At 43.0% G+C, this 23,039-nt stretch overlaps 1 protein-coding gene across 1 annotated transcript in view; it reads left to right on the top strand.

Moving 5' to 3' along the window:
• Window positions 1–23,039, top strand: part of LOC124288313 (histone-lysine N-methyltransferase eggless-like) — a 53,438-nt gene that overhangs the window by 12,373 nt on the left and 18,026 nt on the right. Inside the window, 13 exon segments of the mRNA XM_046724824.1 lie at window positions 3,708–3,828; window positions 4,104–4,623; window positions 11,555–11,653; window positions 11,899–11,967; window positions 12,241–12,346; window positions 12,902–13,085; window positions 14,156–14,341; window positions 14,458–14,579; window positions 14,891–14,995; window positions 15,274–15,367; window positions 15,627–15,796; window positions 17,560–17,616; window positions 22,424–22,549. Of these exon segments, the coding sequence (XP_046580780.1) occupies window positions 3,708–3,828; window positions 4,104–4,623; window positions 11,555–11,653; window positions 11,899–11,967; window positions 12,241–12,346; window positions 12,902–13,085; window positions 14,156–14,341; window positions 14,458–14,579; window positions 14,891–14,995; window positions 15,274–15,367; window positions 15,627–15,796; window positions 17,560–17,616; window positions 22,424–22,549 (1,959 nt within the window).

The following is a 23,039-nucleotide window of genomic DNA, read 5'->3' as shown; positions in this document are numbered from 1 at the left end:
TTGGTGCCATGTTGACTGTGGTCCCATGTTGGTGCCATGTTGACTGTGGTCCCATGTTGTGCCATGTTGACTGTGGTCCCATGTTGGTGCCATGTTGACTGGTCCCATGTTGGTGTCATGTTGACTGTGGTCCCATGTGGTTGTCATGTTGACTGTGGTCCCATGTTGGTGTCATGGTGACTGTTGTCCCATAATGGAGTCATGTTGACTCTGGTTCCATGCTGGGGTCATGTTGACTGTGGTCCCATACTGGGGTCATGTTTACTGTGGTCCGATGTTGATGCCTTGTTGACTGTGGTCCCATGCTGATGTCATGTTGGTTGTGGTCCCATGTTGATGCCTTGTTGACTGTGATCCCATGTGGGTGTCATGTTGAATGTGGTCCCACGTTGGTGTCATGTTGACTGTGGTCCCATGTGGGTGTCATGTTGACTGTGGTCCCATGTTGGTGTAATGGTGACTGTGGTCCCATGTTGGTGTCATTGTGACTGTGGTCCCATGTTGTTGTCATAGTGCCTGTGGTCCCATAACTGAGTCATGTTGACTCTGGTTCCATGCTGGGGTCATGTTGACTGTGGTCCCATGTTGGTGCCATGTTGACTGTGGTCCCATGTTGTTGTCATGTTGGTGTCATGCTGACTGGTCCCATGTTGGTGTCATGGTGAATGTGGTCCCATGCTGGTGTCATGTTGACTGTGGTCCCATGTTGGTGCCATTTTGACTGGTCCCATGTTGGTGCCATGTTGACTGTGGTCCCATGTTGTGCCATGTTGACTGGTCCCATGTTGGTGTCATGTTGACTGTGGTCCCATGTTGTGCCATGTTGACTGGTCCCATATTGGTGTCATGTTGACTGTTGTCCCTTGTTGGTGCCTTGTAGGTGTCATGTTGGTGCCATGTTGACTGGTCCCATGTTGGTGCCATGTTGACTGTGGTCCCATGTTGTGCCATGTTGACTGTGGTCCCATATTGGTGCCATGTTGACTGGTCCCATGTTGGTGCCATGTTGACTGTGGTCCCATGTTGTGCCATGTTGACTGGTCCCATGTTGGTGCCATGTTGACTGTGGTCCCATGTTGTGCCATGTTGACTGGTCCCATATTGGTGTCATGTTGACTGTGGTCCCATGTTGTGCCATGTTGACTGTTGTCCACTGTTGGTGTCATGTTGACTGTGGTCCCATGCTGGGGTCATGTTGACTGTGGTCCCATATTGGTGTCATGGTGACTGTTGTCCGATGTGGGTGTCATGTTGACTGTGGTCCCATGTTGGTGTCATGGTGACTGTTGTCCCATAATGGAGTCATGTTGACTCTGGTTCCATGCTGGGCTCATGTTTACTGTGGTCCCATATTGGGGTCATGTTTACTGTGGTCCGATGTTGATGCCTTGTTGACTGTGGTCCCATGTTGATGTCATGTTGATTGTGGTCCCATGTTGATGCCTTGTTGACTGTGATCCCATGTGGGTGTCATGTTGACTGTGGTCCCATGTTGATGCCTTGTTGACTGTGGTCCCATGCTGGTGTCATGTTGACTATGGTCCCATACTGGGGTCATGTTGACTTTGGTCCCATGTTGATGCCTTGCTGTCTGTGGTCCCATGTTGATGTCATGTTGACTGGTCCCATGTTGGTGTCATGTTGAGTGTGGTCCCATGTTGGTGTCATGTTGAGTGTGGTCCCATGTTGGTGTCATGGTGACTGTGGCCCAGTGTTGGTGCCATGTTGACTCTGGTTCCATAATGGTGTCATGGTGACTGTGGTCCCATGTTGGGGTCATGTTGACTGTGGTCCCATGTTGATATCATGTTGACTGGTCCCATGTTTGTGTCATGGTGACTGTGGTCCCATAATGGTGTCATGGTGACTGTGGTCCCATGTTGGGGTCATGTTGACTGTGGTCCCATGTTGATATCATGTTGACTGGTCCCATGTTTGTGCCATGTCGACTGTGGTCCAATACTGGGGTCATGTTGACTATGGCCCCATGTTGGTGCAGTGTTGACTGTGGCTCAGTGTTGGTGCCATGTTGACTGTGGTCCCATGCTGGTGTCATGTTGGTGTAATGGTGACTGTGGTCCCATGTTGGTGTCATTGTGCCTGTGGTCCCATAACAGAGTCATGTTGACTCTGGTTCCATGCTGGGGTCATGTTGACTGTGGTCCCATGTTGGTGCCATGTTGACTGTGGTCCCATGTTGTTGTCATGTTGGTGTCATGCTGACTGTGGTCCCATGTGGGTGTCATGGTGAATGTGGTCCCATGTTGGTGTCATGGTGACTGTGGTCCCATAATGGTGTCATGGTGACTGTGGTCCCATGTTGGGGTCATGTTGACTGTGGTCCCATGTTGATATCATGTTGACTGGTCCCATGTTTGTGTCATGGTGACTGTGGTCCCATAATGGTGTCATGGTGACTGTGGTCCCATGTTGGGGTCATGTTGACTGTGGTCCCATGTTGATATCATGTTGACTGGTCCCATGTTTGTGCCATGTCGACTGTGGTCCAATACTGGGGTCATGTTGACTATGGCCCCATGTTGGTGCAGTGTTGACTGTGGCTCAGTGTTGGTGCCATGTTGACTGTGGTCCCATGCTGGTGTCATGTTGGTGTAATGGTGACTGTGGTCCCATGTTGGTGTCATTGTGCCTGTGGTCCCATAACAGAGTCATGTTGACTCTGGTTCCATGCTGGGGTCATGTTGACTGTGGTCCCATGTTGGTGCCATGTTGACTGTGGTCCCATGTTGTTGTCATGTTGGTGTCATGCTGACTGTGGTCCCATGTGGGTGTCATGGTGAATGTGGTCCCATGCTGGTGTCATGGTGACTGTGGTCCCATGTTGGTGTCATGTTTACTGTGGCCCAGTGTTGGTGCCATGTTGACTGTGGTCCCATGCTGGTGTCATGTTGGTGCCATGCTGACTGTGGTCCCATGTGGATGTCATGTTGACTGTGGTCCCATGTTGGTGTCATGGTGACTGTTGTCCCATGTTGGTGTCATGGTGACTATGGTCCCATAATGGTGTCATGGTTCCATGCTGGGGTCATGTTGACTGTGGTCCCATGTTTGTGTCATGGTGACTGTGGTCCCATAATGGTGTCATGGTGACTGTGGTCCCATGTTGGGGTCATGTTGACTGTGGTCCCATGTTGATGTCATGTTGATATCATGTTGACTGGTCCCATGTTTGTGCCATGTCGACTGTGGTCCCATGTGGATGTCATGTTGACTGTGGTCCCATGTTGGTGTCATGGTGACTGTTGTCCCATTTTGGTGTCATGGTGACTGTGGTCCCATAATGGTGTCATGTTGACTTTGGTTCCATGCTGGGGTCATGTTGACTGTGGTCCGATGTTGGGGTCATGTTTACTGTGGTCCGATGTTGGTGCCATGTTGACTGTGGTCCCATGCTGGTGTCATGTTGGTGCCATGCTGACTGTGGTCCCATGTGGGTGTCATGTTGACTGTGATCCCATTTTGGTGTCATGGTGACTGTGGTCCCATAATGGTGTCATGTTGACTCTGGTTCCATGCTGGGGTCATGTTGACTGTTGTCCCATGTCTCTGTCATGCTTGTGTCATGTCAGTGTCATGTTGATTGTGGTTTCATGCTGGTGACATGTTATCGGTGACATCATGTTGATGGGGATTCCATGTTGACAGTGTTGTCATGCTGATGCCAAGAATACGGTGCCATGTTGTAGGTGGACAGCTAAGGTGATGGAAGTGGATGCTAGCCTGGTGAAGATGTTCTTCCAGGCTGACAAGCGAACTGAGTCGATATACAGAGGGTCTACCAGACTGGAACCTTTGTTTAAGGCACTGGTGGGTATACATTTCTTAGACTGATGATTCTTCATATTGTCACAGCAACAAATTGTTACAACAGTCAGTTGACTGATTCAGATTAAATATAACAAACTTACTCAGTATTGGAGGTTAAACCAGGGTTGTTACCTCACTTACTCCACTGTAGCTTGAAACTAGGTTTGTCTTCAACGTTAAACAAGATTTCTTTATTACTTTCAATATGTACCACTTGCATCAAACATTACATAAGGTACTCGTCAGTACAGTAATGTGGGTGTTCTGTTGTGTAGGCCAATGCAGAGGCTATCAAGGCAGCAGGAAGCAGCAAGGCTAGGCGCCACAATCTGGATCCTAAGGCCAACAGGAAACCCTTGGTTGAGTATACCCGGGGGGTGTCCGAAGAAATCTCCAATAAATCCATGAACAAGCCAGCAACCCCACCTGTTGCCTCTACCCCAATATCCATAGCACCTACCCTTCCCCCACCCCAGGCTCTGGGCCCAGGGTACAACCAGAATCACCCTGCTGTCCAAGCGTACCTCCAGGCCCGAGAAGCCGGTACACAGCGGGCCCAACTGGCTACAACCATTACCACCATGGGGGGAGAACACAAGAAACGTCCTGTTGCAAAGAAGAGCACTGGCAGCCGCCCCATCCCTGTTCCTCCACCCGTGACAACGTCTGCATGGGAAGCCCCTTGGCTGAAGCTCCCGAAACGAGGGGGTACAAACACTGTCACAGTCAGTGTGGCACCCGTCACCAAGACAACCATGCCACAAGTGTCTGCCGCTGATAATGAAATGAGGAAAGGTGAGGATTGGAAATTAAACAAGTTTGTTATGCAGCTCCTTGTTTTTATTTAGCTCATATAATCATTTCAAATGCCTTGCCACAATCTAAATTCATTTTGTGACTGGTATTCTTGACTGACATATCACTTTTTCAGACTCCATCTTAAGCCGTCAATTTGAATTAGTTGTCAAATGTCAGTACCACATGCACAAATATTTTCCTTAATCACTTATCTCCAGATATATGTTCTTCTTTTCATCAAAAGTGAATTTTGAACTTGGATTGAAAACATATTGGTTCGGGTTTTGAAAAGCAGATTTGCAGGACCGCCCCCCTCCCCCCACTGAAACATGCTGAAACAACTACTATTTTTCCTTATCCTGACTCATGCTCTTTTTGCTTGTCTTCTTCTTCTTGCGAACATAGTGGAACACTTGTATCTCCCTAATTGAAGCTCCCTTCAATGTAAAATCACTAATTAGTACTCAGCATGAGTTACCTCCCTTCCACAAGCGCGGGAACGAGGGCGCCACCTCCACCCATGTGCCTCACTCTCTCCTTCTTCGCCCAGTGAGCTGGACGTGAGAGCGCCTGTGTGTCCCGACACACTATATCCTTTGATTATATTTAGTTAGTTACCTCGTATAGACATCTATAGAGGTTTAGCTAGTATCCTTCAACAATTATATATTGATATTTAGTCGTGTTTCTACTGTTTATTCACGGGACGCCGTGTTTGTTTCAGTGGATTACGTTGATAAAAATTCTGTTCTGTTGCAGATTACGTTTTTTTATTCTGCTGCTGATCCGCATTTAATATGCCCTATTTGTATTGCGCCATGTTCATTTTATTCACGTTGCAGTTGCGGTACTAATTTATCCATTTCTGCCTTTAATAAATAATTACTTTGCGTTTGAGACGCGCAGCAGATAGGTCGCGTTTGCAGAGTCTAGCCATGACTGATACACCTGAACCCCTCGCCAGACTCGTGGGACGTGGGACGTAGTCCGCCGCCTCCAAGAAGCGTCCTGCTTCCCCAGACATCCCATCGTCGCAGCCGAAGACTAGAGGGTTTCTACTGCATCTCAACGCGACCTCTGAGGGGAAATCAACGAAGTCTACTTGAACTTTCTCAGCCGAGATTGTTCCCGTCGCAGATTTGGGCCTGTATGATGATCAGCCGATCATCATACCTGATGTACATCAAAAGAATGACCGATGTCGACAACAGTGATGTCAGCGCAGATCAACATGCAGCCTGATGTACCAACGCTGATATTCTATGATCTTCCTGAGGGTCCCGTCGCTACCAACACTCAACGCAGACTTCAGCACCCCAGGGCAGCGCCGACCTCTGAGGGGAAATCAACGAAGTCTACTAGGACTTTCTCAACCGAGATTGTTCCAGCCGCTGAACTGGGCCTCTACGATGATCAGCCGATCATCATCCCGGCGACGACGCCACAAGAAGCTGACCGGAGACAGCTACAGTGACATCAGCAGAGATCGCCATGCAGCCTGAGGTCTCTACACTGGCGCCAGACGACTTCCCTGAGGGCCCCGCCCGCTAACATCGCCAGAGGGCACCGACTAATTCGTCGCAGACCATCCCAGATGAACTGTTGCGGCAAATCATGATCATGATGGAGGGCCACTACAGACTGGGAAGCAGCCAGCCCAAGGCCTGAGCCCAGCGAAGGTTCCAACGCAGACGACACCCCAGAGGCACCCCCCTATCAGCTGCAACAGCCACGACGAAGCCACCTTCGCGAAGGAAGTCGCAGACCACCTCCACGGCGACCCAGATGTACAGCCTTCGCTGGCGAAGGCCTTGGCGGGATAGATCATCACCTGCCTCGGCTTCATCCTTAGATGCGGACTCAGACCATCAGACCTCACGGAAGCCTTCGCGAAGGTCAAATCGCCGTTCCCCAGGACCGGACGCAGAGGAAGCTTCGCGAAGGCCTTCGCGAAGGACACCTGACTACACAAGAGCTTCGCGAAGCTATCAACATTCTCCTCACAGGTCTCCGAGAAGGTCAACCCATAGACGCAGATCAACATCACCACGTCGATCGTCTCACAGGTCACCACACAAGTCTGCACACAAGTCTACAGTCAGGTCTCCCCGAGCGTCACCCGACATAGAGATAGAAATACACAGTCCACCATCAGAAGAGCATCAACATCTCATCAGCGATGCTGGGATAGAAAATGATGGAGGCATCATTTTCTCAGACGCTGAGATACGATATTGGATGGTAAACAACCTAGATCTCTCTTCACCTTCCAAGAGTGGCAACTCGGCGCAGACATACCTGATAAAGGAAGACGAGGCAGACGCCATCACCTTACCTCCGACGACTTCGATTGCTCGCGGTGCCACAGTATGTGGACACAGCCTACCATAAAGCCATAACAGTTCAAACGCCAGAGGCGTATGTTCTGGCATTAATAGATCTAGAACGATCAATGAGATTCTTATCACCAGATTTCGTGACGAATTCTGAAGATGATAGGATGATCTACTCGGCTCTACTTATGCAGAACCAGCAAGAACCACACCCTGTATGAAGCTAGCGGCTCATATATTGATCGGATTCTAGACACTTCGCTAAGGAAGTCCCAGGCCACCTCAGCGAAGCTAGAGCCTCACCAGTTACAAGGGACGTCACAGAGGAGTAGCGCTTCACCGACCCCACATATTGCTGAGTGCGGCGTAAAACAAAACACTCACTCACTCACTCCTGTTGAACACAGAGGTCGCTCGTGAAGCAAGCCATATATTATATATATACTGATCGGGCTCTGATTCGATACCTTCAAAGGTCGCGAAGGCTAAGTGGCTCCAAGGCTACCTCACACAGGAAATCTAGAATGGATACTTCGAGAGCTTCGCAAGTCTCCGGCGCCCACCGAGGAATTCTCCTCCAAGGTCTCCATATATTAGCCACTTTCGTCATATATAGCTACTTCGTCAGTCCGTTCAAGACATCGCATAAGTTGTCTATCAACTGTATGCCATATGCGCCTATAAGCCTCTACGAAGACAATTGCACAGGCTATATACAACACAAAACGCCGCTATATTAATTAATCAACGACGTTGCATAGATCTTCACAGAAATCAACCTTTCCGTATAGATTGCTAGAATATGCAATCGGACTACTGATACGATTATCTACATGCGTGACCATTACGCAGATCTGCAGACAATTCAATATCGAAATTGAACAGCAGCCTAGTTACAGCGAGTATAACTCATATTCGTCAAAATTTTCTGAGAAGAAATATGTACAAGTTCAGCTTTAATTCTACAATTATGACGATACATTCATGTATACAGTCTACAAGCTGACAACTTGCAAGTTTATTGTACCTTTATATAAGGAAGTCGAAATTATATTCAAAACTGAAGTTACATTCACGACAGCCAGGAAAATAACCTACCCAGCATTAATATTACAGAGCGAGGTAGGTTTTGCGCCGGAGGTTTCAGCTTTACCTTAACCCTCGAAACACGTGGTCACTCGGGTAACTTCGGGAAGCTACGGTGAAGACCGACGATTATGCTAATATCAACGACGGCAAGATTTTATACAAGGTTTTTTCCTGCTACACCGGTGACATCACAGCGCGGGTATTCTACAGAATCAAAATGCCTTGTTCTGATTGGACCGCGTTGGACAACGACCTACGCAGAGGTCGATCTTAGTTCACAGTTCAAGACTTACGTTACAACTATATATCAGTGAACGAGCAAGCCTCCTTACAGTCCAGTTAATCTGAACCTTCATGATTGGGCTGCTTTCTTCAGGTTAGAGACCTCCCCTGTCAAGTTAGGACGAGGGCACGGCAGTCAGGCAATTTTACATAAAATGCAACGAGGCACCTGGTTGTGCACCTACATCGTCAAGGACTTCGCAGCGAATAACCTAGACGACGGGATACAAGTGGATCTAAATCCACAGCGTCTCAGACTACAGCTGAATTTCATAATCAAGCTACTAACACAACTAGATGGTTAGTAAACCTACTTTAATTTTCTGATTGGAGAATTAAAACGGAAGTTTCACCCTCCAACTTGGGGATCTGAATAAAGTGCTCCAACACCTCACAAGTGAGGTTTATGAACACGCCTGGATGACATACTTGGACTCCATGATACGATGATTCTATCACGATGGCCAGCAAGAGCACTGTAAATTTATCTCCACCGAACCAAACAGAAGGGAATAATACAACAGAATATTTCCTCTATCATCAACTTAACTTAAAATGAAATCTCACGCACTATATCTCCGCTTGGATCAGAACTGTCATACTACGTGCATACAAGACGGATGGACCCAATCCGACCCTCCATGAGCTTTAATACTCATGATATTAGAAGCTAACTTCTACAATTGATCTACACAATATTATTTGAAATAATGGAGGGTTTATTTTCTGGAGATCCTGATATGGTGGTTGCCAACCATTATCTGAGAGATATCATCACCGAGGACGTCTCAGGTATCCACCAATGCGATCCCATGGTCCTCGCTACAACAGTTGACAGTTCCTCGAGAAGATAAGTCAATCTTACAGATTTCTACTTATCTTATAACAGTACTAAATAGCTACATGCTATATATAATTTGCTTAAGTTCTTTTATCATCACAGTACTATGATTATTGCATCATACAATATATAAGTTAACAACTCTACAGAGTTGGTTATTATATATTTACCTTAACTTAATTATATCTTAAGCATAGTACTATACTCAGATTGTAAAATATATAAGCTAACAAACTCTACAGAGTTTGGGCTATTATATAGGTAGCTTAAGCTTATTCATATCTTAAGCTCAGTACTATGTTTATATCATATCAGTATATTAGCTAACAAACTCTAAAGAGTTTTGCTATTTGGCTTAAGGCTCATCATATCTTAAGCAATATGGTTACATTATAACATGTATTAGCTAACAAACTCTACTGGAGTTTTTTTACTATTATATATGTAACTTAAGCTTATTCATATCTTAAAGCAATACTATGTTTATATCATATAGGTATATTAGCTATCAAAACTCTAAAAGAGTTTTTGCTATTATATATTTGGCTTAAGTTTCATCATAATTTAAACTTTATGGTTACATTATAACTTGTATTAGCTAACAAACTCTACGGAGTTTTTGCTATTATATAGGTAGCTTAAGTTTTCCTTCAAATCTTAAGCTCAATACTATGTTTATATCATATAAGTATATTAGCTAACAAACTCTACGGAGTTTTTTGCTATTATATATGTAGCTTAAGGTTTCCTTCAAAGCTCAATACTATGTTTATATCATATAAGTATATTAGCTAACAAACTCTACGGAGTGTTTGCTATTATATATGTAGCTTAAGATTTCCTTCATAAACTCAATACTAAGTTTATATCATATAAGTATTTTAGCTAACAAACTCTAAAGGGTTTTTTGCTATTATACAATTAGCTTAAGTTTCATCATATCTTAAGCAGTATGGTTACATTATAAAATGTATTAGCTAACAAAACTCTCTGAGTTTTGCTATTATATATATAGCTTAAGTTTAATTATATCTTAAGCTCAGTACTATGGTTATAACATAAAAGTATATTAGTTAATAAACTCTAAGGAGTTTTTTTTTGCTATATACATTTAGCTTAAGTCTAATCTTATCTTAAGCTTAGTACTATGGTTACATTATAAATCTATAAGCTAATAAACTCTACAGAGTTTTGGCTATTATATATGTAGCTTAAGTTAATTATATCTTAAGCACAGTACTATAACATATTGTAAAAATATATTAGCTAACAAACTCTACAGAGTTTTGCTATTATATAGGTAGCTAAAGCTTATTCATATCTTAAGCTCAGCACTATGTCTATATCATATAAGTACATTAACTAACAAACTCTAAAAAGAGTTTTGCTATTATATAATTAGCTTAAGTTTAATCATATCTTAAGCTTAGTACTATGTTTATATTTTAAAAGTAATTTAGCTAACAAACTCTAAGGAGTTTATACTAGCATATTAACAAGCTTAAGTCTATTAGCCTTAAGCATTGTATTAATGTTATATATACTTTATCATAATAAGTACATTGTAATAACCTTTATATGGCAGCTGATAAGTTAGCAGCAGGAATTCATCAGTTCAGTACCTTTATGAAGTTCCCATAGGGTTATTACAATCATCACAGTTCAAATCACTAATTATTAAAATCCAAAGTATTATATATTCCCACCTCCCTTTCCTCAAGGATTCTACAAGCAAAAGAGCATGAGTCAGGATAAGGAAAAATATGTAATTTTTAGAGTAAAATTGATATTTTATACTTATCCTGACTCATGAGGTAAGCCCTCCCATCCTCCCCACATAACACTTTGGATTTCCCTGTAAATTCAAATGTTGGGCTCAGTATATGAGGAGAGAGTGAGGCACATGGGTGGAGGTGGCGCCCTCGTTCACGCGCTTGTGGAAGGGAGGTAACTCGTGCTGAGTACTAATTAGTGATTTTACATTGAAGGGAGCTTCAATTAGGGAGATACAAGTGTTCCACTATGTTCGCAAGAAGAAGAAGACAAGCAAAAAGAGCATGAGTCAGGATAAGTATAAAATATCAATTTTACTCTAAAAATTACATTTTTGTGTTAGCTCTATACAAGCTTTAACAGACCTTTTCACTGTGTGTGCAGCCTTCTACCAGGCCAGCAAGTACTGTTTTCTGTTGACTGTCGTCCCTTACTGGTGTCATGTTGACTGTGGTCCCATGCTGGTGCCATGTTGATGTCATGTTGTCTGATTTTCTCACTGTGTGTGCAGCCTTCTACCAGGCCAGCAAGTACTGTTTTGTGTTGACTGTGGTCCCATGCTGGTGCCATGTTGATGTCATGTTGTCTGACTTTCTCCCTGTGTGTCCAGCCTTCTACCAGGCCAGCAGTATCAGCAGCAACACGGTGGCCCAGGACATGGCCAGCGTCCTCCAGGAGAGGCTCAAGACTGTGGACGAGGCAGACATAGGTGAGGGCATCTGTTCCAGGGTACATGACATTGCCATACCAACACCATTAATGTCTCAGAATCTGTAATTTAGAACTGGTGGGTCTCCACCTGGAATGAATCTACAAGTTCCAGGGATAGAAGATCATGGAGTATTTGACTGTGTAGTGTACATACAGAAATTCATTTGAAGTCCTACTGGAATATTTAGGTAACAGTGACATGAATGTTTTGGTGTTATTTATGCATAGACTGTCTCTCCCCAGATGAGGAGGCACTAGGAGAGAGGATGGACACGATGCTGGACTTAAAGGAGAAGATCAGGAAGAAATTCAGTGAGTATACTTGGTGTGACACCAGTGGTGATATCATACATCAACTGCACTGTGTTCTTGTGCAAGAGGCAGACCTTGGAATTATAGCATCACAAAAGAAGCGACCTCATGGTTGGGTGTGTCAGGCGCAGTGATTTAGTTAATTGCATGTCACCAAACCCTGATGCATGGAAAATATCTCATGTCACCTGGATTTTCTGGTTTGATGACTGACAGGCCATATGGTTTGAATATTGCTAGTGTAGATTTTGGTGAGCTTGTTGAATGTTTCAGTTCCCCACAATTGTGGCAAGAAGTGCAAGAAGAACAATGACGAGGAGCTTGAGAAGCTGAAGGGCCGCAGTACGCTGCTCAAACCTCTACTGTGTGGATGGGAGAGGTAGGTTGCCCCCTTGGCTGCTCCAGGATATGCCACTTCTGCTGAGGCCTAGATTTGCACTGTCAGTACTGTTGTCAGTCTTCACCAAACACTGGTTCCTTAAAGGGAGGAAATAACTTTGATCACATCATTTTGGGCTTCTGGGGAGTCAACTAGACCTATGTTTAGGGCATAGTCAGGCCCAAATAAATGCCAGTAATAAATCCTAAATGGAAATTACAAATGTCCAAAGTCCTGTTAAGCAATTACTCATGTTAGCTTTGTTGAAGGGAACACAGATAGCAAGTTTCTGTGTCTAGTTCTAAAATTTGATACATACTGATCTGAACCTAGAACCAATATGTTTCATGTGTGTAAGCTGTGTCCTTGCACATCTTGATCTAGCTGTGATATGCTGTTGACTTATAGTCAGTTGTGACATCTAGTACTAGAAGCTGCTGTGTGTTCCAGGCATGTGTGTAAGCTGTGTCCTTGCACATCTTGATCTAGCTGTGATATGTTGTTGACTTATAGTCAGCTGTGACATCTAGTACTAGAAGCTGCTGTGTGTTCCAGGCATGTGTGTAAGCAGCGTCCAAGTGGCCGTCGTGTGGTCATGTATCAGGGTCCGTGTCAGAGACGACTCCGCTGTATAGAGGAAGTGGACCTGTACCTTTGTGTCACTGACTCACCCCTCACCATCGACCTCTTCTGTTTCGATCCTGTGCTACATGTACACACAGAGTTCGTGCCTGTCAAGGTGAGGCAATGTACTATACAGTAATTATCCCAGAATAATCTACAATAAAGTAACAAAAGCTGTTAGATAACATACATGTACAATGCTTTTGTGAGGCAACATCTGTGTTTTAGTGGTAGAGTGTGTTTAGAGATGTCTGAGTGGGGTAGATATTCTAAATTGTGGCATGGTATGGCAACAGGCCAGCACTACAGACTAGTATGAGCAGCAACATACTAGTACATATGTAATAACTATCATCTTGAACTTGATGTGACACCACATTTCACCTCAGCCATCCAAGTATGGCTGGATGATAAGCCTGTGGTGCTGCTCTGGGAACAGTTGTACAAAACAACCTTAGCTCTAAGACTACCTTAAGACTGTGTTAAGGTATGGGAGTTACGGTCTGTTGTACAAAACAACCTTATCGCTAAGACTACCTTAAGACTGTGTTAAGGTATGGGAGTTACAGTCTGTTGTACAAAACAACCTTAACGCTAAGACTACCTTAAGACTGTGTTAAGGTATGGGAGTTACGGTCTGTTGTACAAAACAACCTTAGCGCTAAGACTAACTTAAGACTGTGTTAAGGTATGGGAGTTATGGTCTGTTGTAAAAAACAACCAGTTTAACCTTAAGACTAAGGTATACCTTATGTCTATGTTAAGGTCTGGGAGTTACGGTCTGTTGTCCAAAACAACCTTAACGCTAAGACTACCTTATGTCTATGTTAAGGTCTGGGAGTTATGGTCTGTTGTCCAAAACAACCTTAGCTCTAAGACTACCTTATGTCTATGTTAAGGTATGGGAGTTACGGTCTGTTGTCCAAAACAACCTTAGCGCTAAGACTACCTTATGTCTATGTTAAGGTATTGGAGTTACGGTCTGTTGTACAAAACAACCTTAGCTCTAAGACTTACTTAAGACTGTGTTAAGGTATGGGACTTACGGTCACCTTAGCTAAGATCACTTTGTACAATGGCACCCTGGTATATATCTTTACAATGAAATGGATTTGTTATGTTGATTATTCTTTGATAAGATATTTCTTTTCAGTTCATAAAGTAAAGACATGCGTTTCTTTGCAGACATTTTGTGATATCAAAGATTTGTCCTATGGCAAGGAAGCTGTCCCGATATCATGTATCAATGGAATAGATCGACAGTACCCTGACTATGTGGAGTATTCGAACCAGAGGATCCCAGCCCAAGGGGTGAAGCTCAACCTTGACTCAGACTTCCTCATGTGCTGTGACTGTACAGACAACTGTAGGGTAGGTGCAAGACTTGCTCTAAATCCTGGGATGCTACATTTAGAACGAGAATGTTGTATGTATGTTATGTATGGGATGTGTTAAGTCAGATGTCCACCTACATGTCTGTGTTCCAGGACAAGTCCAAGTGCCAGTGTTGCCAACTCACCATTGAGCATACTGAGGCTCTGGGGCCCAACTACAGAGACCCCTCAGCCGGCTACGACTTCCGCAGGCTGAAGGAGCCGATATTTACAGGGTGTGTACCAACTCAGTCACCAGGGGTAGAGACAGTGTCATTGTGAACCGGACATGACAATGTCCCGAAAAAGATGTGTGTCTTTTTTAATGTGAACTAGGGATTATGATTTATTGCCTAATCACCAAAGTTGAAGTGTACTGTCAATCCTATAGTATAAATCCCTTAACTTTTCTTACGTGATGGTCAATAGCCCCATATAATGACAGAAAGCAAAACAGTGAACTGATGTTAGTTCAATTGCGATTACAATCAATCCTTAAGAGTTAAAAGGAATTGATGCCACTCCATGTACTGTGAATGTCTTTCAGTATCTTTGAGTGCAATCCCCGCTGTAAGTGTGACAGTCGCTGTCACAACCGCCTGGCACAGAATGGACTTAGTCTTCGTCTCCAGGTGTTCAAGACAGAGAAAAGGTGAGACAGAAGACAAGCAGGATGATAAAGCTTCAAGAGTGATTGTTGTATTGGGAATGACAGGGACTTGGTATCTTGCTGTACACTGAAATGAACCATGGTACCGCGAACCATGGTACCATGTTTCCGCGTTAATATAAATGGATCACATAATATTCCAGTCATAAAGCCTTGTTAAAATGCAGTTCCAGATACTGCTGAACAGATTTGGTATTGCTGATCACTTTCTGTTAAATATGTTTTGTAAATTATTCAGTGACTGTGTTTGTTGTATTCAGGGGGTGGGGCCTGCGTTGCCTTGACGACATTCCAAAGGGAGGCTTCATCTGTATCTATGCTGGTCAACTGTTGACAGAGGGTGGAGCGAATGAGGTAACATGCTTCTTGTGTCAGGGTTGGTGAATGGCTAAAACAGCCACTGTCCATAGCTATAAAGTTTTTATTTTATCTATTTTACAACACTGTTTACGTTATGCACTGACTACAAGGTGATCCAGTGGTTAAAGCATATGCCTTATCACTGAACACCAAGGTTTTGATAAATCAAATATATTTATGTCCTACCAAGATATAATAGTGCTAAATGTGTTGAAAACCCAACTATTTGACAAGTACCATATTCTGTGATCAGGATGGTAAACAATATGGGGATGAGTACTTGGCTGAGTTGGACTTCATCGAGGTGGTGGAGCGTCAGAAGGAGGGGTATGAGAGCGATGTGGAAGAAGATCAAGGCATTGGGGATGATTCAGATGCTGAAGATGAAGGGGATGAAGCAGTCACGAGTGATACATCTGACAGGTTGGAGTCTCTAATTCTCTTTTTAAGCAATCAGAAGTCTGAAAATATTCCTGATTTTATCTGATGTTATCCTCATTGGGGGCTACATGTTGGTATGCAGAGTTGTGTCCCCTTGCCTAGGATCTAGTGATGGTGTGCTTGCACTCTCACCTTCACTCTCCCATTACATTTTGACAGAATGTGTGATATATTCAGCATTAATCTTGATAATGGGGATTCAGATACTACAGCAGTAAACATCATGGTCCCTTTGACATATTTGGTTTAGTCAAACACTGCATGTTCTTTTACACCAAGTACTGATGGGTATACCATAAGAAATACAATTGAATGTGTGCCACAATACGCTAAGAAATACCAGGATATTGCTTTCCTTAATATTATTCTTATTTTCATCTTGTTGACATAATTTACAAATGTGATCAGTCAAATTAGAGTTAATAAGTTGATTTGAAGATAGCAACTGATTCTAGTTGTTGAAAAACTATTCACGATCAGCTGTCTTTACATAATGTGCCTATTACACATACATTGTGATCATTGCATCATCTAACAAAATGGGGGATGACTACAAAGTTGTCAATAGGCTGTGGTATGGGTCCATTTTAATTCAGGTCCATAACCAACTGGAGATGAAGGAACAAATGAAATACAATGAATCATTATTACAACTAATTGTTTTATGAAAGTCAGGCAATACCCATCAGTACAAAGGTCTCAGTTTCATGACTGGCTGTGCAGAGTTTTGTGTGTTTTCTTTTTAAATATATATGAAAGAACTTTCAACAGCAATGTTAAACTTCCACCTTGTTCTTATTAAGGCCTAAAGAAAAATATGTTGTGGTTCCGATTACCCGACTGACCCTTGAATTCTGGTGCCGACCCTATTTTTTTAAGTGGACTGAATAAAATAAGCTTTCAGATACCATTGTTTTTTCCTGGCACTGACAGATATCGGTCATTCTGATAGAGAAAGTCGACATAACGGCCGCAAGCTTGATTGAATAAAAACTTACACATTGATACATGTGTTATTAGTTTGTAATTTCCTTCTAAAAAAATATGTAAAAAAATCAAAAGAATTCCTACATACCTACTTACCCTAAATTTTAAAGAGGTGTAATCAGAACCACAACATTTTTTTTTATTTGGCCTAACTGAAAATATGCTTACTGTGACTGTGAGTGTTGTGTTGTGAGTGCTGCTTAGTGAATTATTGTTCGTCACAGTTGAACATATTGTTTTATGTATGAGAGAAATCTTCTTCAAACCAGAAAGAAAAATAGTAGTAGGGTATTTAGCCACACCATATTTTCAAAAACTTCAAAAGCTTAACTGGTTTGACTTAAAGTAAGTAAAGCCTTGTTAATCCTTACAGATTAAAGAATACTCAGATAAGCGACTGTGATATCAGTTGTATACATGTACATTGTAACAGTTAGCATCCCAAGAGGGGCCTTTCTGGACAACTGTGGCTGTAGTTTAATGTATATATAGTCCTAAGTATAGGCATGTTTGATGATTCCGTTTTTGTTTTGGACATTATAGTGTTATTGTGTTTTCTTACTTTGTATTGTATTTGTTACTGGACAAGATCTCATCACTCCAAGATGGCAGAGATTCTCAGGTTCCTAGGTAAACCCGTCCAGTCTATGTTACACGTTTTATACCAGCTGTTGTCAGACCTCATCTATGCAGACCCTGTAAGCTACCTGTTGTGTGTATGGCCATGTGTTTGTATCTGTGTTATGTCTCTGCTTCAGTGACTTTGCTGGTGAAGGAAATGAACAGAACGTAGAGCACAAAGAGCATGCCACCAGGTAGGCGCAGATTTGCAAATAACAAGGGAGTTCATAGCTAGTCCAGAATACATCCCTGGTAGTACTTCATGTTTGTTCTCTCAATGAGAGTCCAGGGCTAGTCCAGAATGGTAGTACTTCATGTTTGTTCTCTCAATGAGAGTCAGGGCTATCCAGAATATATCCCTGGTAGTACCAGGGAGAGTCCAGGGCTAGTCCAGAATATATCCCTCTTCATGTTTATTCTCTCAATGAGAGTCCAGGGCTAGTCCAGTATATCAGTACTTCATGTTTGTTCTCTCAAAGAGTCAGGGCTAGTCCCCCTCATGTTTATCTCCCTCTGTGAGTCAACAGTAAAGCAGGTCCCCAGTATAACATGTTTATCTCCCTATGTGAGTCCAGGCTAAAGCAGGTCTCAGTATAACTTATTTACCTCCCTATGTGAGTCCAGGGCTAGTCCAGCATATTCCCTCATGTTTATCTCCCTATGTGAGTCCACAGTAAAGCAAGTCCCCAGTATAACATGTTTATCTCCCTATGTGAGTCCAGGGTAAAGCAGGTCCCCAGTATAACATGTTTATCTCCCTATGTGAGTCCAGGTTAAAGCAGGTCTCCAGTATAACATGTTTATCTCCCTATGTGAGTCCAGGGCTAGTCCATAATATATCCCTCATGTTTATCTCCCTCTGTGAGTCAACAGTAAAGCAGGTCCCCAGTATAACATGAGTATCTCCCCCTATGTGTGAGTCCACAATAAAGCAGGTCCCCAGTATAACATGTTTATCTCCTATGTGAGTCCAGGATAAAGCAGGTCTCAGTATAACTTATTTATCTCCCTATGTGAGTCCAGGGCTAGTCCAGAATATATCCCTATGTTTATCTCCCTCTGTGAGTCAACAGTAAAGCAGGTCCCCAGTATAACATGTGTATCTCCCTATGTGAGTCCACAGTAAAAGCAGGTCCCCAGTATAACATGTTTATCTCTCTATGTGAGTCCAGGATAAAGCAGGTCTCAGTATAACTTATTTATCTCCCTATGTGAGTCCAGGGCTAGTCCAGAATATATCCCTCATGTTTATCTCCCTCTGTGAGTCAACAGTAAAGCAGGTCCCTAGTATAACATGTTTATCTCCCTATGTGAGTCCAGGATAAAGCAGGTCCCCAGTATAACATGTTTATCTCCCTATGTGAGTCCAGGATAAAGCAGGGTCTCAGTATAACTTATTTATCTCCCTATGTGTGTCCAGGGCTAGTCCAGAATATATCCCTCATGTCTATCTCCCTCTGTGAGTCAACTGTAAAGCAGGTCCCCAGTATAACATGTTTATCTCCCTATGTGAGTCCAGGGTAAAGCAGGTCCCCAGTATAACATGTTTATCTCCCTATGTGAGTCCAGGGTAAAGCAGGTCCCCAGTATAACATGTTTGTCTCCCTATGTGAGTCCAGGATAAAGCAGGTCCCCAGTATAACATGTTTATCTCCCAATGTGAGTCCAGGATAAAGCAGGTCCCCAGTATAACATGTTTATCTCCCTATGTGAGTCCAGGATAAAGCAGGTCCCCAGTATAACATGTTTATCTCCCAATGTGAGTCCAGGATAAAACAGGTCCCCAGTATCATGTTTATCTCCCAATGTGAGTCCAGGATAAAGCAGGTCCCCAGTATAACATGTTTATCTCCCTATGTGAGTCCAGGATAAAGCAGGTCCCCAGTATAACATGTTTATCTCCCAATGTGAGTCCAGGATAAAGCAGGTCCCCAGTATAACATGTTTGTCTCCCTATGTGAGTCCAGGATAAAGCAGGTCCCCAGTATAACATGTTATCTCCCTATGTGAGTCCAGGATAAAGCAGGTCCCCAGTATAACATGTTTATCTCCCAATGTGAGTCCAGGATAAAGCAGGTCCCCAGTATGACATGTTTGTCTCCCTATGTGAGTCCAGGGCAAGGCAGGTCTCCAGTATAACATGTTTATCTCCCTATGTGAGTCCAGGGCAAGGCAGGTCTCCAGTATAACATGTTATCTCCTTATGTGAGTCCAGGATAAAGCAGGTCCCCAGTATGACATGTTTGTCTCCCTATGTGAGTCCAGGGCTAGGCAGGTCTCCAGGACCACATCCACGACATAGGTTCTCATGTGTGACATTGCTGAATGTGTCATTTTACCCTGAGTGATTAAGTGTGGTTCATGCTATGAACAACTGGTTTCCTTGGATCCAACTGAAATACAGACCACTTTACTACAGCAGCTGCTTAAACCTCATTTCCTTGCATGTTGCAATGTTTCTGAAATTCTTCTGTTGCCATGTGCTCTATCTCGTCTCCACTTGGGTAGCAAGCTCTTACACCCCCAGTTTCTATGTTTGCCATCAAACCCTATTCAGTCACCCATGAATGAATTCTGAAGGCCATTCTCATTGAAAAAAGCATTTCTGAAAACAGTTTACGATCTGCAGATCTGGGTTAGAATTGATTTTCAGTAACCCATGCTTGTCGTAAGAGGCGATGGGGTCGGGTGGTCAGGCTCACTGACTTGGTTGACACGTGTCATCGTATCCCAATTACGTAGACTGGTGTTCATGCTGTTGATCACTGGATTGTCTGGTCCAGACTTGATTATTTACAGACTGACGCCATATAGCTGGAATATTGCTGAGTGCGGCGTAAAACTAAACTCACTCACTCACTGACCAGGTAAACTGGGTCAGTGTTACAAGAAGAAACATTTTATGTAACAATGCAAGTTGATATGTTGAGTTTCAGGATGTAGTTTATTATCCATTGCTGGTCTCAACAGGTGAAGATCCTAGTTAGGATTAGGATTTATCAACCCAAGCTTGTAGATAGAGACAACTCAGGGGATCTGGTGTTTTGTGGACCTGATTGTAACCCATATGCATTATGATGTCAGTCACTGGAAAGTCTGGTCCAGGCTTGATTATTTACAAACTGAATTGATACTGCTGAATAACACTGGGTGTGGTGCTAATCAACAGACAACAATTATAAACAATATATGTTTATCCATTTAACATGATACAATATAGTGATACATTAACAGTTGTGTTTGTGATCATCCTGGATTAACTCAGATATGTAACTCATCATATAAACAAGTAGCTCACCTGCTATCCTCCAGCATAATATTTGTTACTGTCTCCTACAATATGGATCACTGTGTTACAATATGGATCACTGTGTTACAATATTGATGACTCTGCTACAACATTGGTCACTGTTCTGCAACATTTGTCACTATCAGACAACATTGGTCACTATCCTACAGCATTAGTCACTGTGCCTTCACATTGGTCACAATCCGACAACATTGGTCACTGGGCTTCAACACTGGTTACTGTTGTACAACATTGGTCACTATCAGACAGCATTGGTCACTATCCTACAGCATTAGTCACTGTGCCTTCACATTGGTCACAATCCGACAACATTGGTCACTGGGCTTCAACACTGGTTACTGTTGTACAACATTGGTCACAATCCTACAACATTGGTCACTGGGCTTCAACACTGGTTACTGTTGTACAACATTGGTCACTATCATACAACATTGGTCACTATCCTACAGCATTGGTACTGTCACTGTTAATGTTGTACACATTGGTCACTTTCCGACAACATTGGTCACTGGGCTTCAACACTGGTTAATGTTGTACAACATTGGTCACAATCCGACAACATTGGTCACTGGGCTTCAACACTGGTTACTTTCCTACAACATTGGTCACTGTGCTGCAACTTTGGTCACTATCAGACAACATTGGTCACTGGGCTTCAACACTGGTTACTGTCGTACAACATTGGTCACTATCCTACAACATTAGTCACTGTGCTTCACATTGGTCACACTGGTTAATGTTGTACAACATTGGTCACTGTCCTTCAACATTGGTCACTGTGCTTCAAACACTGGTTACTGTCCTACAACATTATGCACTTTCCTACAACATTGGTCACTGGGCTTCAACACTAGTTACTGTTGTACAACATTGGTCACTTTCCTACATATATAAATATGCAAACACTAAGTGTCACTCTGTTGAATTTGTTCTTTATTTAATCTCTGAAGGACAGACTACTCAGTATCCTTCAACATTGGTCACTGCCATATTGGTCACATTCTAACCACGTTTGTCAGTATCCTATGACACTGGTCACTATTTAGCAACATTAGTAACTATCCTGTGACTTTGGATATTGTTCTTCATCAGTGGTCAGTATTCCATAGCTTTGGTCACTACTCTACAACACTGGACAGTATCCAGGGACATTGGTCACGGTCGTATAACGCCAGTCACTGTCATACAACATTGGCCATGGTCCTTCATCACTGGACATTACAGTTCAACACTCGTCATTATCCCACAACACTGGATAGTATCCGGTCATTATAACGCCAGTCACTGTCATACAACATTGGCCATGGTCCTTCATCACTGGACATTACAGTTCAACACTCGTCATTATCCCACAACACTGGATAGTATCCTGCAACATGAAGACTGGTCAAGACATACATGCAAGCCTAAAATATTACTGGCCATAAATGCCTGCCATGACTTTGTTGCAAACCATCACCATTACCAGATTGGTGCTGTATTACCTGCCACAACGTAACGGATTAGGAGTCTGTTTGAAACAATACAAGCTACAACATGAAGGATTAACAGTCTGCTCCAAATATTACTGGCAGGATGCAACCAATTACCTGTTTGCCTAACTGTCTATGACGGACAGTCAATGGGACAGTAATTGTTGCACCCGTAGCAGGGGTATACAAAACATGATCCTCTCTGATATCTATTTCCAGGAAAAGAAACAAAACGTCTAAGCTTGAAAGCCAGTCAAGCATAGAGAGCTCGGACAGGAAAGATGAAAAGTTAAAGAAGATAGTAATTAAGCGTGACTCTGCTGCGAGTGGGGACAACAAAGAATGGCGAGTCATGTTGGTTGATATTTCCAATCCTTATACAAACCAGTGTGCGGCCGGTCACAGCATGATGTACAGTGGTGTTCCAGTGCTAAGTAGAACCTTGGTTCTGTTGATGCCGTTGCGCTGGTTTGTGTTGCCACTGTTGCCACATGGCTGTTTGGTTTGCATTATTTTTATTCATGGTCACAACCATGTCCCTTGTGCAGTACATGGTAATGTTTGTATCAGTGTTATTGTGAAGTTTGCATGGAATCTGTGATGAATAGCATCATGTGTATGATTTGTCAGCAAAAAAGTGCAAATCATCTTCCTTGGTTTGTTGGGGGTCAGGAGCATGCTGGTGGTTGTAGCTGGTAATGTAATTTCATGTTCATATTAATGTTAGAATATATTCTTCAAGAGTAATATAAATTTCATTTATACTGAAGAACAACGAAATAATACAGAAAATGTCACCATCTGACCTGAGTGTCCTCCAGATCTGCCTGTGCAG

The sequence above is a fragment of the Haliotis rubra genome, unplaced genomic scaffold, assembly GCF_003918875.1.
Source record: "Haliotis rubra isolate DU_JTF1 unplaced genomic scaffold, ASM391887v1 Scf415, whole genome shotgun sequence".
Classification (NCBI taxonomy): Eukaryota; Metazoa; Mollusca; class Gastropoda; order Lepetellida; family Haliotidae; genus Haliotis; species Haliotis rubra.
This window is presented reverse-complemented; position numbering and strand designations above follow the sequence as displayed.